Source organism: Cricetulus griseus, chromosome 4 (genome assembly GCF_003668045.3).
Source record: "Cricetulus griseus strain 17A/GY chromosome 4, alternate assembly CriGri-PICRH-1.0, whole genome shotgun sequence".
Classification (NCBI taxonomy): Eukaryota; Metazoa; Chordata; class Mammalia; order Rodentia; family Cricetidae; genus Cricetulus; species Cricetulus griseus.
Genome location: NC_048597.1, coordinates 217,860,580 through 217,876,738, shown reverse-complemented (window position 1 = coordinate 217,876,738; position 16,159 = coordinate 217,860,580). Strand labels below are relative to the sequence as shown.

General features: G+C 52.1%; 2 protein-coding genes across 4 annotated transcripts in view; one reads left to right on the top strand and one right to left on the bottom strand.

Moving 5' to 3' along the window:
- Positions 1-13,292, top strand: part of Ptpn23 (protein tyrosine phosphatase non-receptor type 23) — a 30,957-nt gene extending 17,665 nt beyond the window's left edge. Inside the window, exons 3-25 of one of the 3 annotated variants that reach the window (XM_027414668.2) lie at positions 4,646-4,773; positions 5,007-5,083; positions 5,687-5,736; positions 5,827-5,958; positions 6,372-6,452; positions 6,525-6,656; positions 6,741-6,788; positions 7,207-7,263; positions 7,372-7,430; positions 7,608-7,687; positions 7,790-7,904; positions 7,996-8,061; positions 8,344-8,489; positions 8,753-9,070; positions 9,148-9,302; positions 9,385-9,536; positions 9,626-9,805; positions 9,895-11,653; positions 11,747-11,931; positions 12,040-12,144; positions 12,226-12,364; positions 12,451-12,564; positions 12,644-13,292. In XM_027414668.2, coding sequence (XP_027270469.1) covers positions 4,646-4,773; positions 5,007-5,083; positions 5,687-5,736; positions 5,827-5,958; positions 6,372-6,452; positions 6,525-6,656; positions 6,741-6,788; positions 7,207-7,263; positions 7,372-7,430; positions 7,608-7,687; positions 7,790-7,904; positions 7,996-8,061; positions 8,344-8,489; positions 8,753-9,070; positions 9,148-9,302; positions 9,385-9,536; positions 9,626-9,805; positions 9,895-11,653; positions 11,747-11,931; positions 12,040-12,144; positions 12,226-12,364; positions 12,451-12,564; positions 12,644-13,126 — 4,761 coding nt within the window. In that variant the 3' untranslated portion in view covers positions 13,127-13,292. Of the gene's footprint in view, positions 1-4,642; positions 4,774-4,959; positions 5,084-5,686; positions 5,737-5,826; positions 5,959-6,371; positions 6,453-6,524; positions 6,657-6,740; positions 6,789-7,206; positions 7,264-7,371; positions 7,431-7,607; positions 7,688-7,789; positions 7,905-7,995; positions 8,062-8,343; positions 8,490-8,752; positions 9,071-9,147; positions 9,303-9,384; positions 9,537-9,625; positions 9,806-9,894; positions 11,654-11,746; positions 11,932-12,039; positions 12,145-12,225; positions 12,365-12,450; positions 12,565-12,643 lie in introns of those variants that run through there. The other 2 variants (XM_027414669.2, XM_035444000.1) reach the window with 2 other exon arrangements.
- Positions 13,293-13,518: 226 nt separating this feature from the next.
- Positions 13,519-16,159, bottom strand: part of Scap (SREBF chaperone) — a gene marked incomplete at its 5' end in the record, with an annotated part of 30,573 nt that continues 27,932 nt past the window's right edge. Inside the window, 7 exon segments of the mRNA NM_001244036.1 lie at positions 13,519-13,924; positions 14,001-14,207; positions 14,339-14,419; positions 14,552-14,718; positions 14,814-14,896; positions 16,035-16,120; positions 16,143-16,154. Of these exon segments, the coding sequence (NP_001230965.1) occupies positions 13,679-13,924; positions 14,001-14,207; positions 14,339-14,419; positions 14,552-14,718; positions 14,814-14,896; positions 16,035-16,120; positions 16,143-16,154 (882 nt within the window).

Here is a 16,159-nt window from a genome sequence, read left to right as displayed (position 1 = left end):
CCAACGTAACACATGTCCTGGTTTCCATTCGGAGGTTAGTGCATCTTTGAAGTATACTGGCTGATTGAGTTCAGCAGTTTTTTTCGCAGTCCAGTGTCTTTCTGCAGCTGTTTGTCCTTTCTCATTGGCATTAAGAAAGTTTAGTGTTAATAAAGCATTATGCAACCTATGTTTGGGTCTCTGAATGGAGGTGTGTGTAGGCCGCAGTCCTGGCTGGAGCGCACGGTGGTAAAAGGTAAAACCATAGGAAGTCTGTGTGAGTCTCCAAGCTGGGCGGATGGTTCTGAGCAGCTCAGCAGCAGCAGGTCAGCTGGGAGCCGGGAGCACCTATGGAGAGAGGGAGCTTTCCCCACCTAGGCCACAGGCCCGGTGGAACCCACAGGCTGTCCCAAATGGGGTGTAGGTTTCCAATATCCCACCTCTGACACCAGATATAGTGGGAAATTACCAATACGGAGCCAAGTAGAAATATAAGGGTATTTAATAGGGAAAAGCCTTACTTACAGATCGACCTAGCCAGCCGGCGTGGCAGCAGTCTGTACACAAGCCAAAAGGGGAAAATGAAACTGAAACGCAGCCCTGAAACTCTCACTCTACGTCACCCTGTAGCCAGCCCCTAAGCAGGTGTGGCTACAGGTTCCCCTACACTTTTAGGTTATCCTCTCCACCATTGCCTAGATTGTCAGATCGTGTCATCCTTGTAGGTCTCTGGAGATCTCCCTAGCACCCAGCAAATTTTAAAAATTACGCTTATTTATAGTATGTATGTGTGTAAATGTGGACATGTGTGTAGGTCAGACAACTTGCCGGAGCTGGCAGAAGTTGGTTCTCTCCTTCCACCATGTGCAACCTTAGGCCCTCAGGCTTGGTAGTAAGAGCCCTTACTGGCTCCGCCATCTTGCCAAACTCCTGAGGTTGTTTTTTATAAACTTAAATTTTTAATCTATATGGCTGTCATTTAGGTACAGTGTAAGGGACAGTTTGCATTTCCCTTTTCCTCCATATTTTCAACCTTTTTGAAGCATATATAAGAATTGAGCATATTTTGAGTCTGTTGAATTCTTTTGTTTTTCTACATTGTCTTTTGTCAGGCCCCATGAGATCTTAAATGTGGCATTTCCTCCACTGTCTGTTGTTTCACCTTCTGAAGTTTTACTTAGTTTCAGTCACTTGTATTCCAGAATACCAAATGGAAAATTCCAGAATAAGTAATTTAGAAGCTTCAGATTGCTTGCAGTTCTAAGTAGTATAACTAAGTCTCATGCCATCCTGCTCTATCTTTCCCCGCCTGAGATGTTCATTGTCTCTGTTCAGTGATTCTACACTCTGGACTCTACCTGGTCATTATTCACTTAGTAGCAACCTTGGTTTTATTAGGTTGAATGAAATCTCATGATACTATGTTTAAATTTTTCTGTGTATTTGTGCTTAGGCAAGAGGAGGGATCATAGCCGGGAGTTGGTGCCGCACACCTTTAATCCCAGCACTCGGGAGGCAGAGGCAGATGGATCTCTGTGAGTTTGAGGCCAGCCTGGTCTCCAGAGCGATTGCCAGGATAGGCTCCAAAGCTACACAGAGAAACCCTGTCTCCAAAAAAACAAAAAGGGGGGGTCATGCTTGGAAGAGGGGGAGGACATTTGTGTGTCCATCATAGGACAACTTGCAAAAGTCTGCTCTCCCCTTCTACCATGGGTTCCAGGGACTGAACTGAAATCCACAGGCTTCACAGCCTGTATATAATAGTCCTGGCTGTCCTGGAGCTCAATTTGTAGACCAGGCTGGACTTGAACTCTTGAACTCAGAGATCCATCTGCTTCTGCCTCCAGAGTGCTGGGATTAAAGGCGTGGATCACCACCACCACCACCTGGCTACATTTATTTTCTTAATGATGGGTCTAAATAGATAGTCATGATGCTGGCAATTGTAGATAACAAAGAGAAACTGTGAAACACTTTAAGTCAAGCATGGTGGTGCACACTTGTAAGCCCAGCTTTAGGAGGCAGTGACAGGATTGCTGATCGTGAGCCTAGGTTATAGTGGCAATCTTTCTTGAGCCCACATTTAGAAAAAGAGCCCCAGGTGGTGGTGGCTAAACCTTTAATCCCAGCACTTGGGAAGCAGAGGCAGATGGATCTCTGAGTTCAAGGCCAGCCTGGTCTAGAAATCAAGTTCCAGGACAGCCAGGGCCGTTACATAGAGAAATCCTGTCTCAAAAAAAAAAAAAAAAAAAAAAAAAAAAAAAAAAAAAAAAAAAAAAAACTAACAAAAGCCAAAATAAAACTGCTGTTAACATGGGATGGAATTATTATTACAGCAGCCTGCTTTTGGTTCTTTTGGGTATATACTCAAAAGTGGAATTACTGAATTATGTAAAAGATTGAATTTTTTTGTTTGTTCTTTGTTTTTTAAGACAGGGTTTCTCTGTATTGCTTTGGAGGTTGTCCTGGAACTTGCTCTGTAGACCAGGCTGACTGGTCTCGAACTCACAGAGGTATGCCTACCTCTGCCTCCTGAGTACTGGGATGAAAGGTGTGCACCACCAACGCCTGGCAATAGATTGGATTTTTTAAGAATCACCACATTGTAATTTTGCACAGCGGCTAGCCATTTTACATCTCCACTAGCAGTACACAAGAGTCCTAATTTCTCCATGGCCTTGCTGATTGTTTTGTGAGCAAGGGTGTCCGTCCCCCCCCCCCCAGACACACACAACAGAGTCTTACGTAGTCCCATCTGGCCTTTAACTTATTCTGTAATGAAGTATGATTTGATCCTGATCCTCCTGCCTCTACTTTCCAAGTGTTAGGACTTCAGTCATGTACTGCCATGCCTGGCTTATTTAATCTTTTTAATTACTAATAGTCATCCTAATCAGTGTCAGGTGAGGAAGGGTAAAGTGTATGGGCCACACTGGGGTGTGCTTGCTGAGAGCACCCTTGCTAAGGGCTCCGGATCAGTTGGTGCTGCCTCGCCTTGCTTCAGCCCCGTAGCTATTAGCTTTCTAGTGAGGGTCTCTGGTCCTTTCTGCAGGGTGGGACAGGGGAGTTTATGGCTTTTACCCAGTGTCTCACTGGGCCCATGCTCCTTGATTGTTATATGATCTGCTTTTTAAAGTTTGAACAAAGGATTCCTTTGTTTTGTTTAATTTTCCTCCCAATTGAAAACAGGCTGGGCAGTGGTGGCACAGGCCTTTAATCCTAGCACCGGGGAGGCAGAGACAGATAAATCTCTGTGAGTTTGAGGCCAGCCTGGTCTACAGAGTGAGTTCCAGGACAGGTTCCAAAGCTATACAGAGAAGCCCTGTCTGGAAAAAAACAAAACAAAATATTGAAAACAGTAAATATCCAGAATATATGATCAAACAAAAATTTATGTCTATATCAGACATGAATCTGCCTGCCTATCTATCTATATCTGTATCTATATATTTATCGAAAAGAAGATAAATTGGGGCTGGGGAGTTAGCTTATTTAGTAAAGTGCCAGGCATGCCTGAGAACTTGGGTTTGGATCCCTCAAATCCATATAAATACCTGATGTGGTCATGCCTATTTGTAGCCCGAGTGTTTGGCAGGAGGAGGAAGGTCAGGGGGTGGAGATAGGTCGAGCCAGCTCTGGCTTTCCTGAGAGACCCTGTTTCAAAAGATAAGGTGGCAAGTGACAGTGGACGATACCTGCCATGTGCCCTGCACACGTGTGCGCATGTATGTGCAGTGTGCATTCACACAGAGAGAAAACACTTCAGTAGTGTGGCTCATACATAATCACAGTCAACATTTTGAGGTGTTCTTCTGGATTTTTTTTTCGTTTTGGTCCATGTATTTATTTGCTTATCCTATAGAAATGAGATCATATATTCATCTGTTACATTATTTTTTTGCCTGTATGTCATAGAAGTCATATCCATAGCAACCTTTGTCTTTAGTTTGGCTGGGGAATATTTTCTTGTGTGAGTTGCCTTGATATAATTGATGTAAACAATCCTCTTTAATGGAAAGTCTAGTGGCATCCAGTGTTTTAATCTGATAATGTTGTGAGAAATGCCCTTGTATGCACATCTAGATTTTTTCCTCCCTCTTAGATATCTGCCCTTCATGAATATTTTAGTCAAGAATGACCAAAAAACGATTGGTCCTCCCGTCGATCTCCTGGGATTACAGCTGTGCATACTGCCTGGCTCTCCTGGGTGCCTCTGGCTGTGCATTTTTATGTGTCGAGCTGTGGGTCAGAAGTTAAACAAAGGGGGAGGGGCAGAGTTAAACATAGCTGGAGAAATGGCTCAGCAGTTAGGAGCACAGACCACTTTTCTAGAGGACTCAGGTTCAATTCCCAGCACCCATAAGGCAGCTCACAACCTCAAGTCGCAGGGGATCCAGTTCCATCTTCTGACCTCCACAGACTCCAGCCACACATGTAATGCACATACATGCAGGCAAAACGACTACACGCATAAAATAGTATCTTTAAAGGTTGAATATAGTCAAAAATGTAAAGCATATTATAGAATATCTTCTAGAATGTGGGACAGACTCGGTCTACCAGCCTTGGCTGGCAGTATGGTATGTCCAATAACTGCAGGTGAAGATAGGGTTTTCTTTGAAAACTCTAATGATGGTGAACCCATTTCTTCCATCTTACTTCCCAGAATGCTATTCGTGTTGCACGGGATTTTGAGGGCTGCAGTGTCCTTCGAAAGTACCTTGGCCAGCTACACTACCTGCAGAGTCGGGTACCCATGGGCTCAGGCCAGGAGGCCGCTGTAGCTGTCACCTGGTGAGAGCTGGTAGGCTGGGCTGGGAAGTTGAGAACTTAGAAGGTGCTTAGACAGCTGGGATGCTTGGGTGGTAGGCGTGATCCTTTCCCCTCTCCTCCCCTTGCACAGGATGGAGTGTTAGTGTGAGCTCTTGTTAGACCCCTGTCTCATACTGGAATGGTTGGTTCCCTTTCCTGACCCTTGAGCCCAGGTCAGGTCCTACCCTCTAGATGACTGAGATGCATGTCTGCAGGACAGAGATCTTCTCTGGAAAGTCTGTGGCCCACGAAGACATCAAGTACGAGCAGGCCTGTATTCTCTACAACCTTGGTAAGCTGCTGGATCCTTCCATGGGTCCAACACCAAGCCCTGCCAGCCCTGGGTCTCAGTTCATCAGATCACACAGCCAAAAAGGCTATGACTTAATGAAAGGAAGATGCCTGGGTTCTGACCCCTCCTGCCTCTACCACAGCTACACTGGCACCTCTGCTGTTGTCTGAGGCCCTGGGAAGTCACTGTTTAAAGAGCTACTCTGCTGGGCTAACATGAAGCTGTCACTGCACTCCAATAGGGCGTCATGGCCTTTCTTTGTCTGGATAGTGTCACTTACTCCCTACTCCCCTATTAATGGCTTCAGATTGAGAAGATAAGGCTGGCCTTAGATTGCCCTTCAAGTCATTGTGGCTTTTGGCTGAGGGGAAAGCATGGGGGCTCCTCCCTCCTCTGCCACCCAGGCAGGTGCATGGCAGGGAGGATCTGGCTGGGTTTGTGATTGTTCCTCCTTGGTTATCCTTGCACTGACTGCCCAGTTCTCGGATCTGTTTTTCTGACTGGATGACAGCAGGAGCTCCTCTACTTCAGTCTCAGCACAGGTGTGGTCGGCCTGGGGAACATCCCCAGGCTCTCCTAACAGAATGTCCCCTGCCTGTCTAGGTGCACTGCACTCCATGCTGGGGGCTATGGACAAGCGGGTGTCTGAGGAGGTAAGGACTGGGAGGGGGCAGCGAGCTTGTGGGTGTGCTGTGTCCTCAGCTGCCAGAGGAAGTGTCATCTTTTCACCTGTTCCCTCCCAGGGCATGAAAGTCTCCTGCACCCACTTCCAGTGCGCAGCAGGTGCCTTTGCCTACTTGCGTGAGCACTTCCCACAGACCTTCAGTGTAGACATGAGTCGCCACATCCTCACCCTCAATGTCAACCTCATGCTGGTGAGCAGGGGTGGCCCTGGTGGAGCCAAATTGTTTTTGTTTCTGTTTTGAGATGAGGTCACATTTTGTAGCTCAGGCTGGTCTGGAACTTACTGTGTAGTCCAGGCTTACTTCAGGGTCATGGCCAATCCTCCTGCCTCAGTCTTTTGTGGTTAGTCATGAGCCACTACCCCTAACTTTAGTTTGAGCTGGAGAAGAAATGGCTAAGGAAGACGGCGGTTACATCTGGATCCTGCCATGTTCCAGGCAGTGAGGGACAGGCAAGAAGGAGGCCTTAGTATTGGGTCTTTTGAGTTCCAGGTAGATCAGGCACAGGGTGTGGTAACTCGGGGATATTTTGGTTTGTCCCTCGGCTCCCAACAAGGGAGGGACCTTCAGGTGAGCAGGGTATTGACTAGTACTTGTTGCTGCAGGGCCAGGCTCAGGAGTGCCTATTGGAGAAGTCCATGCTGGACAACCGGAAGAGCTTCTTAGTGGCCCGCATCAGTGCCCAGGTAGGAGCAGGGCTGCAGATGAGCATTGGCTTTGCTCCTGACCCTGATGACTGATCTCATCCTAACTCCTAGGTGGTAGATTACTACAAGGAGGCATGCCGGGCCCTGGAGAACCCTGATACCGCTTCCTTACTGGGCCGTATCCAGAAAGACTGGAAGAAGCTGGTGCAAATGAAGATATACTACTTTGCAGCTGTGGCTCATGTAAGACGAGGGTTCCTGATTGTGGGCTAGGCCAGGTGGCTATAGCTCAGGTGACAAGTCATGATGCCTCCTCTTCTTTCCCAGCTGCACATGGGGAAGCAGGCTGAGGAGCAACAGAAATTTGGGGAACGGGTGAGTGGGCTTCGGGTAAGGGGGAAACTCAGGGTGTGTTCCAGGCTTTTAAGATTCTGTCTTTACCTCATACTGGAGGCGGCCCTCTCTGCCTCATTCTTGTCCCTCTCGTCTTCCTCACCCACGGCGTGTGCCAGGCCATTACAAACTTGCTGTAGGCTTTGCATCTTCCCTCCTTGTAGCCCTCATCCCTAGGGGTCTTTCCTCAGGAGGTAGGATGGGCTCCCCACAGGGAGGATGGCTCTTTGGAGGTGTAAGCTACAGGGTGGAGCTATTCGGGGCTGTTGGCTTGGCTGGCATCTGCTACCGGGACTACTGTTCTTATGATTAGTGATCCGGTCATCAGGTAGGACAAAGTGGGGAGATGGAACACTAGGGTCCAAGCAGGACAGGACAGACCAGGCTTTGCCCTCCACAGGTAGCCTACTTCCAGAGTGCCCTGGACAAGCTCAATGAAGCTATCAAGTTGGCCAAGGTAAAGCGAGCGAGTGTGAGTGCCTTTCAAAGCCGTGAAGGCACATTGCAAGGCTAGCTGAGCTGAGGGATCTCAACACTGCCTTGGTTATCTCTTCTCTCTCCACAGGGCCAGCCTGACACTGTGCAAGATGCACTTCGATTTGCTATGGATGTCATCGGGGGAAAGTAAGTGTATGGGACTAGGGTGGTCAGGTTCTTTCTTGTTAAATATCTTGTTCCTCTGCACCCTTGGGAGGAAGCTAACAGTGCCAGCGAGCAGTGGCCTACATGGAAATCTAGTTTGTGAAACCTTGGTAATATGTGATTTCTTGTCCCTGTCCCTTCCTTCCCCCTGCCCCCCAGATATAATTCTGCCAAGAAGGATAATGACTTTATCTACCATGAGGCAGTGCCAGCACTGGATACCCTTCAGCCTGTGAAAGGTCTGACTGCTGAGGAGAGGGGTTGGCAGGGGAAGATGGAATTGGGAGGAAGCTGCCTTGAGTCTTCATATTGGCCTGATCTGTGATACTCCCTGCTCTTAGGAGCCCCCTTGGTGAAGCCCTTACCAGTGAACCCCACAGACCCAGCTGTTACAGGTCCTGATATCTTCGCCAAATTGGTACCTATGGCTGCCCATGAGGCCTCATCACTGTACAGGTGTGTAGGAGGGACTGGTTCTTCCCTTGCAGAAGTCCTTGAGGTCCATCAAGTGTATAGGTTTCCAGCAACTGGTCTGTTTATTCCTTAGCGAGGAGAAGGCCAAGCTGCTTCGGGAAATGCTGGCCAAGATTGAAGACAAGAATGAGGTCCTAGAGTAAGTATGGGACAAGCGGTGGGAGGTAGGGTACGCGCCAGATTTCTTGCCTCCCTACCCAGAGGCTAGATTAGCTTTTGAGTGTTGATGTGCTGTGGAGGGTGTCCTTCTGCCTCACTATCTCTATTAGTTTAGGCATAGCCTACCAGTCTACGTGGTAGAAGATAAGTCTTCAGTCTAATTTCAGTGGAGGGATCAAGCTAGCAGGCTCTTGTGTGGAAGGAATTGGGTCAGAGCCCAGCATCCATCTGATCCTATTGTCATCCCTTCTTCCTTCTCTAGTCAGTTCATGGACTCGATGCAGCTTGACCCTGAGACAGTGGACAACCTGGAGGCCTACAACCATATCCCACCCCAGCTCATGGAGAAGTGTGCGGCACTTAGTGTGCGGCCTGACACCGTCAAGAACCTTGTCCAGTCTATGCAGGGTGAGCAAAGTACAAAGCAGGGGGTAGCATGCAATTCATGTGCCATGGCCTCCTCCACTGAGGATGCTGCTGAAGCCCTGGCCCAGGCATGCACCATCCAAATGCTTGTGTGCATCAGTGAGCCGTGGGCATCCTGCATTTGTGGAGTTTAGCAAGTGCTGGGAAACAAGCTGTGATCCAAGTGGGCATTGGGTGTCTTGTGGGCAGAAGGCACAGTGGTGCCTGGTCTGCCTACCTCAGTGGCTACCCCCAATACACCTCAGTGCTGTCAGGCGTGTTCACGGATGTGGAGGCCTCCCTCAAGGACATCAGGGATCTGCTGGAAGATGATGAGCTGCAAGAGCAGAAATTGCAGGAGACCCTTGGCCAGGCTCTAGCTGCCCCTGGCTCCTCTGCGGCTAAGGCTGAGCTTGTAGAGGTGAAGCGAGAGTGGGCCAAGTACATGGAAGTTCATGAAAAGGCTTCCTTCACCAACAGTGAGCTGCACCGCGCTATGAATCTGCACGTTGGTAACTTGCGCCTGCTCAGTGGACCACTGGACCAGGTGCGGGCTGCCCTGCCCACACCAGCCCTCACCCCAGGTAAGCCCCGCCCATTGATAGTGGGAGAGGCTGGGGGTTGGGGCTTCTCTGGCCTCACTGATTGCTGCTGCCTTCAGAGGACAAGGCTGTGCTGCAAAGCCTGAAGCGCATCCTAGCCAAAGTGCAGGAGATGCGGGCCCAGCGTGTGTCCCTGGAGCAGCAGCTCCGAGAGCTGATCCAGAAGGACGACATCACTGCTTCCCTGGTCACCGCTGACCACTCAGAGATGAAGGTGGGTTGATGAACATCGATCCAGAAAGGGCTCTGTTTGGGGGCTTCTGCCTTAGTTATTTTTTGTCCCCATCTTCCCCCAGAAACTGTTTGAGGAGCAGCTGAAGAAGTATGATCAGCTGAAGGTGTACCTGGAGCAGAACCTGGCTGCCCAGGACAATGTCCTCCGGGCCCTGACTGAGGCCAATGTGCAGTATGCAGCTGTGCGGCGGGTGCTCAGTGAAGTGGACCAGAAGTCAGTGCCTGCCTTGTTCTTACTCCAGGCCCATCTGCAGCTCTGTCCTATTGCTTGCTTCATCCTGGCTTTTTCTTTTGCCCACCAAGGTGGAATTCCACACTGCAGACTCTGGTGGCTTCATATGAAGCCTATGAGGACCTGATGAAGAAGTCCCAAGAAGGCAAGGACTTTTATGCAGACCTGGAAAGCAAGGTAGCCACCCTGCTGGAACGGACACAGTCCATATGTCGTGCCCAAGAGGCCACCCGCCAGCAGCTCCTGGACAGGTGGGTGTGGGCTTTAGACTTCATTATGAACCCAGCCCAGCCCAGCCTGGTTGATGGGGGCTGGCCTCACTTCCATGCCTGTCCCTTAGGGAGCTGAAGAAGAAGGCACCACCACCTCGGCCCACAGCCCCCAAACCATTGCTCTCCCGCCGAGAGGAGAGTGAGGCAGTAGAGCCTGGAGACCCCCCTGAGGAGCTGCGCAGCTTGCCCCCTGACATGGTGGTTGGCTCACGGCTGCCTGACGCATTCCTAGGAACTACTGCCCCCCTCCACTTTTCTCCTAGCCCCTTCCCTAGCTCCACAGGCCCAGCGACCCACTATCTCTCAGGACCCTTACCCCCTGGAACCTATTCAGGCCCCAGTCAACCGATGCAGCCTAGGGCTCCAGTGCCCATGGCACCTGGGACTGTCCTCTACCCAGCCCCCACCTACACATCGGAGTTGGGCCTTGTACCCAGGTCCTCTCCCCAGCGTGGCATTGTAAGTAGTCCCTATGTGGGGGTAGGGCCTCCTCCACCAACGGTTGTAGGTCTTCCCTCTGCTCCGCCTCCCCAGTTCTCAGGACCCGAGTTAGCCATGGCAGTTCGGCCAGCTACCACCACAGTAGACAGTGTGCAGGCCCCTATCTCTAGCCATACAGCACCACGGCCAAACCCTACCCCAGCTATTCCCCAGCCCTGCTTTCCAGTGCCTCAACCTGTTCCCCAACCACAGCCTCTGCCCACACCCTATACTTTTTCTGTAGGGACCAAGCAGCACCTCCCAGGCCCTCCACCACAGCACCACTTCCCTCCTGGGATCCCAACAGGCTTCCCAGCCCCCAGGATTGGGCCCCAACCCCCACAACCAGCATTTGGACCACAGCCCCCACAGCAGCCCCTTCCATTCCAGCATCCACACCTCTTCCCGTCTCAGGGCCCAGGGATCCTTCCCCCTCCTCCACCTCCGTACCCTTTTACCCCTCAGCCTGGCGTCCTGGGGCAGCCACCACCCGCCCTGCACAGCCAGCTCTATGCAGGCCCACCTCAAGACCCTCCTCCCCAACACTCAGGGGCTCCGCCCTTCCCCAGCCCTGGGCCTCCTCATCCTCATCCTCACCCCACCCTGGCATATGGCCCTGCCCCTTCCCCTAGGCCCCTGGGTCCCCAGGCAACCCCTGTTTCTATTCGCGGTCCCCCACCAGCCAGTCAGCCCACCCCTAGTCCCCACTTGGTGCCTTCACCTGCCCCATCGCCAGGGCCTGGCCCAGTACCTTCAAGGCCTCCGACAGCAGAGCCACCACCGTGTTTGCGCCGAGGCGCTGCAGCTGCAGACCTGCTGTCTTCTAGCCCTGAGAGCCAGCATGGAGGTCCTCAGCCTCCTGGGGGTGGGCAGCCCCTGCTGCAGCCTACCAAGGTAGATGCAGCTGAGGGCCGTCGGCCACAGGCCCTGCGGCTGATTGAGCAAGACCCCTATGAACGTCCTGAGAGGCTGCAGCAGTTGCAGCAGGAGCTGGAGACCTTTCGGGGACAGCTGGGGGATGCAGGGGCACTGGATACCGTCTGGAGAGAGCTGCAAGAGGCACAGGAACATGATGCCCGAGGCCGGTCCATTGCCATTGCCCGCTGCTACTCACTCAAGAACCGGCACCAGGATGTCATGCCCTATGACAGCAACCGTGTGGTGTTGCGCTCGGGCAAAGATGACTACATCAATGCTAGCTGTGTGGAGGGGCTCTCGCCGTACTGTCCACCCTTAGTGGCCACCCAGGCCCCACTGCCTGGCACAGCTGCTGATTTCTGGCTCATGGTGCACGAACAGAAAGTGTCCGTCATTGTCATGTTGGTGTCTGAGGCTGAAATGGAAAAGGTAAGAGCCTGGATGGGTGTCCAGCAGGGGATCGTGGAGTGAGGAGGCAGGAGTCTGGGCAAGCTAGCCGGAACTGTCTTGTCTACCCTTCAGCAAAAGGTGGCGCGCTACTTCCCCACTGAGAGGGGCCAGCCCATGGTGCATGGAGCCCTGAGTGTGGCACTAAGCAGTGTTCGCACCACCGAAACACACGTGGAGCGAGTGCTGAGCCTGCAGTTCCGAGATCAGAGCCTCAAGCGGTCTCTTGTGCACCTCCACTTCCCTACTTGGCCTGAGTTGTGCGTTCACTGCCTGCCAGGGGTGGTGGTGGGGGTGGTGGGTTAGGGGAGACTCTGTGGGTGTCTGCATCACACCAGGCCTGGTTCCTACCTGCCCTTTCCCTGCAGGGGCCTGCCGGACAGCCCTGGCAACCTGCTGCGCTTCATCCAGGAGGTGCACGCACATTACCTGCACCAGCGGCCTCTGCACACGCCTGTTGTCGTACATTGCAGGTGGGGAGGGAGCCCGCAGCACCAGTGAGGGGTCCACCCTGGGGGCCCTTAGCCTGGCCTTACACTTCCCTCTTGCCACAGCTCCGGAGTGGGCCGCACAGGAGCCTTTGCACTGCTGTACGCAGCGGTGCAGGAGGTAGAGGCTGGGAATGGGATTCCGGAGCTGCCTCAGCTGGTGAGGCGGATGAGGCAGCAGAGAAAACACATGCTGCAGGAAAAAGTGAGTGGGTGGATTGGGTTGAGTTGGCTCTTGCCCTTGTTGAGGATGCCCCTGCCCAGCTGATTAGAGCGCATGTGTCTTTGTAGCTGCACCTCAGGTTCTGCCATGAGGCGCTGGTGAGGCACGTGGAGCAGGTTCTGCAGCGCCATGGTGTGCCCCCTCCAGGCAAGCCCGTGGCCAGCATGAGCATCAGTCAGAAGGTGAGCGTGATCCTTGAGGGCTCTGCTGGGACGGTCAAAACCTGGTGAAACTGTCTTCTTACTAGCTCTACTTTCTCAGAATCACCTGCCTCAGGACTCACAGGATCTGGTCCTCGGTGGAGATGTACCCATCAGTTCCATCCAGGCTACCATTGCTAAGCTCAGCATCCGGCCCCTAGGTGGCTTGGATTCCCCAGCTGCCAGCCTTCCTGGCCTTGTAGAGCCCCCAGGTCTTCCACCAGCCAGCCTTCCACCAGAGCCTACCCCTCTTCCATCCTCCTCTCCTCCCCCTCTCTCTTCACCTCTGCCTGAAGCCCCACAGCCAGAGGAGGAGCCACCAGTGCCTGAAGCCCCCAGCTTAGGGCCCCCCTCCTCATCCCTGGAGCTGTTGGCCTCTCTGACTCCAGAGGCATTTTCACTGGACAGCTCTTTGCGGGGAAAGCAGCGGATGAGCAAGCAGAACTTTCTCCAGGCCCATAATGGACAGGGCCTGAGGGCTGCCCCGCCTACAGATGACCCCCTGAGCCTCCTGGATCCACTCTGGACACTTAACAAGACCTGAGTGGGCTTTGCCTACCGGGTCCTTACACTACATCTCCCATCCCCGCTGCCTTCAGCTCTGCCAGATGGAGTTGTACTGCAGGCCTCAGGTCAGGCTCTGCTCCTTTGTGGCACCTGATAGTTTTCAGCTCTGGGTCACTGAAATAATAAACCTAGTCTGTGGCCAATGTCTGAGTTCACCCGTGCTGCCTCAGGAGTGCCAGACACTTCCCTCTCCCTTACCCCATTTGCTTTTTGAGACAGGGTTTCTCTAGGTAGCCGTGGCTGTTCTGCCTGCCTTGGCCTCCCATGTACTGAGGTTAAAGGCATGTCGCACCACTGCCTGGAAGTCACATTTCCTGAACGTCTGTGTAGAGTGGATTGACACAAGCAGCTCAGGCTTCTAGGTAAAATGTGGTTTTTAAAAAAGTTTAATATTACAGTCAGGAGACAACAGTTTAGAGACAGCTGCAAAGGAGATGCCTAGCTCTTGTCTCCAGTCTAGGTCCAAAGAATTGCTGCCCACAGGCCCCACTCTGGGTGGGGGCGAGTGGGTTGTATGGTCAACCTGCCCTCAGTCCAGTTTCTCCAGCACAGAGGGCACATACACTAGGCTGAGCTCACTGCCAAAGTTGCAGACAATGGCAGCGTTGTCCAGTACCAGAATCTGCCGGGCAGGCTGGGCCTCACTGTTCTTGCCCAAGTAGACGGTCTGTAACAGGTCCCCGTAGTTTAGGTCCCAAAAGGACACACATCCCTGGCCGCCAGTCACCAGAAGGTTGTCTGAGATGACACCTAAGCTTGCACCACAGCCCAGATCCTGGAGGCAAGGCCAAAGGACGGCTTCAGTGTGAGTTCATCCCCCAGCACCAACACCCTCCACTCACCCTGCTTACCTGCTGAATGGAGTAAAGCTTGATGCCTGTGCTGCGGTCCCAGATATTGATGAGGTCATCCAAACCACTGCTAATGACACAGGAAGTGGTACAGGTGAGGGAGGTGACATCTCCACGGTGAGCGAATGTATGGCTGACCCGGCTACCTGTGAGTACATCCCAGAGGCAGATGGCTCCATCTTGTCCTCCACTGGCCAGTACCATGGTCTGGGGAAAGAAGCCCAAGGGAACTGGATCATGGGTAGAGTGCCTTCGTCAACAAGGTTGTCCCCATCCCATTATTGCTTCCAAGGGCCAGACTGAGTTGGTGCATCTTAGCCCCACAACAGGTCCCTCACCTGATCAATGTACACAGTTGTGATTGCCCCTGAGTGGCCCTGCAGGGTAAAAAGGCAACACGAGTCCTCTAGTCGGAAGACCTAGGACGAGGAGAGAAATAGGCGGCTTTGTCTCAGGAAATGCCTTCCATCCCCTAGGACTCCTCCAGCTTAATCTCTCCTGTGCCCACCCCGGTTCCAGCTCACACAAGCCCAGAGATGAACAATACACACTCTTAGAGTATGGTCTTGGCTCCCTGTCACCAGGCGCCCGGCAGCAGCTCTCAGGGCTGTGATGGGTTTTTGGTGTGCGCAGGGCACTGTGTGAGTCAGATGGCAGGCCACTGTGTTGCTGCTGCTGTACACAGATGAGGAAGGAGAACTGCCTCGCCCTGGGGTCCCTGAGGAGGACAGGCTCAGTGAGCAGATTCTGAAATGTGTCTTAGTGGCACCCCCCACACCATGTATAATGTCTGCTTCCCCCACCCCCACTGACCTCTGAACTGCAGAGGGCTGAGGGAAGTGTGGGTCTCCAGGGAAAAGAAATCAAGGGAACCATTAAGCCGAGCAGCTACAATCCTACAAGAGAAGGACAGGAAAGACTATGGCCATGAGGAGCACACAAAGCTATGTAAGAAAGACCCTAGAGGGTGGCAGCTATAACTCTTTAAGCCTTATCTTAAAACAGGGTTAACAGTCCCCACCTCTTAAGTGATTTACACGCCTGTAAATCAATACAAAACAAGCTGGAGAGAAGAGTCTGCACTTTAAGAGCATCTGCTCTCACAGACGACTCAGGAGAACTGGCTCAATTCTAAGGACAAGGAAAAGGGCCCAGGGTGAGCATGTGCCATGCAGTCCCCATAGGGGCTGCAATCTCATACATCAACTTTGACCCAAGTATCAGTCTACTTGTTTCCTTTAACCACAAAAAGATTTTCTTTGTTCTCAATAATTGTTAGGCACAGGCTGCAGGCATATTTGCCAGTGGCTCATAGAATCACAAATCGAGTGGGGCTGTGAAATCTTGTCCCAGCAAAAGGCAGTGCATTTACAACTTTTGCCCAAAACCATCAAAAATAGCTCATGGGAATCCATGATGTACAGGGAGGGGAGAACACGGTCCCCAGGAGCTCTAAAGGTAGGAGACATGAGCTCTTCCAAAAGCTAAAGAGAACAAGCACGAAGGATCTAAAAGTTGACCAGGCTGTTGTGAAGTTTTAAAGTCCTGTGCAGGTTCCAGTGATGGCAGCAGTCAAAATGGAGAAGGCCAGAGTTCCACTGACACCCCCCCCCACGCTGCCCCCCCTCAACATATGCAGGCAAAATACCTTTTTCAAAACAAAATGCCCTCAACATGTTCAAAAAATAACTTAAGGAAAGAGTACCCAAATGAGGCCTTTTTTCAAATTTAAAAAATCTGCAATCACATTTTCTGCAACTGAAAATAAGAGGGAGCTACCCAGAGGTTAGTATTCACAATCAGTAGGAGAGGCTGACTTAGAAGGGCACCACCGAGAGCTTACCTTGTGCCTGCTGCAGACACTTGACAGTTTTAAAGTGGTCACCGTGTGACCCACCCTCGGTTGAGAGGTAGTAGAGGCTGAGTGAAAACAGTTCAGATCCAGCAGCAAGTGAAGGAGAGAGGCCTCAACCCTCAGCATAGAGTGGCCTGACCCTGGCGGGTGGGGCTGAGGCAAGCAGCTGGGACTCTTACCTCCTGTCCAGGAAGACAAGGGCTGTGATGCCCGAGGAGACCTCCTCGTTGCTGCAGCAGAGCACCCCCTCAATGGCGTCCCACACCTGCGGGCGCAGAGGCTGTGAGCACCCACCCCTCGCGGG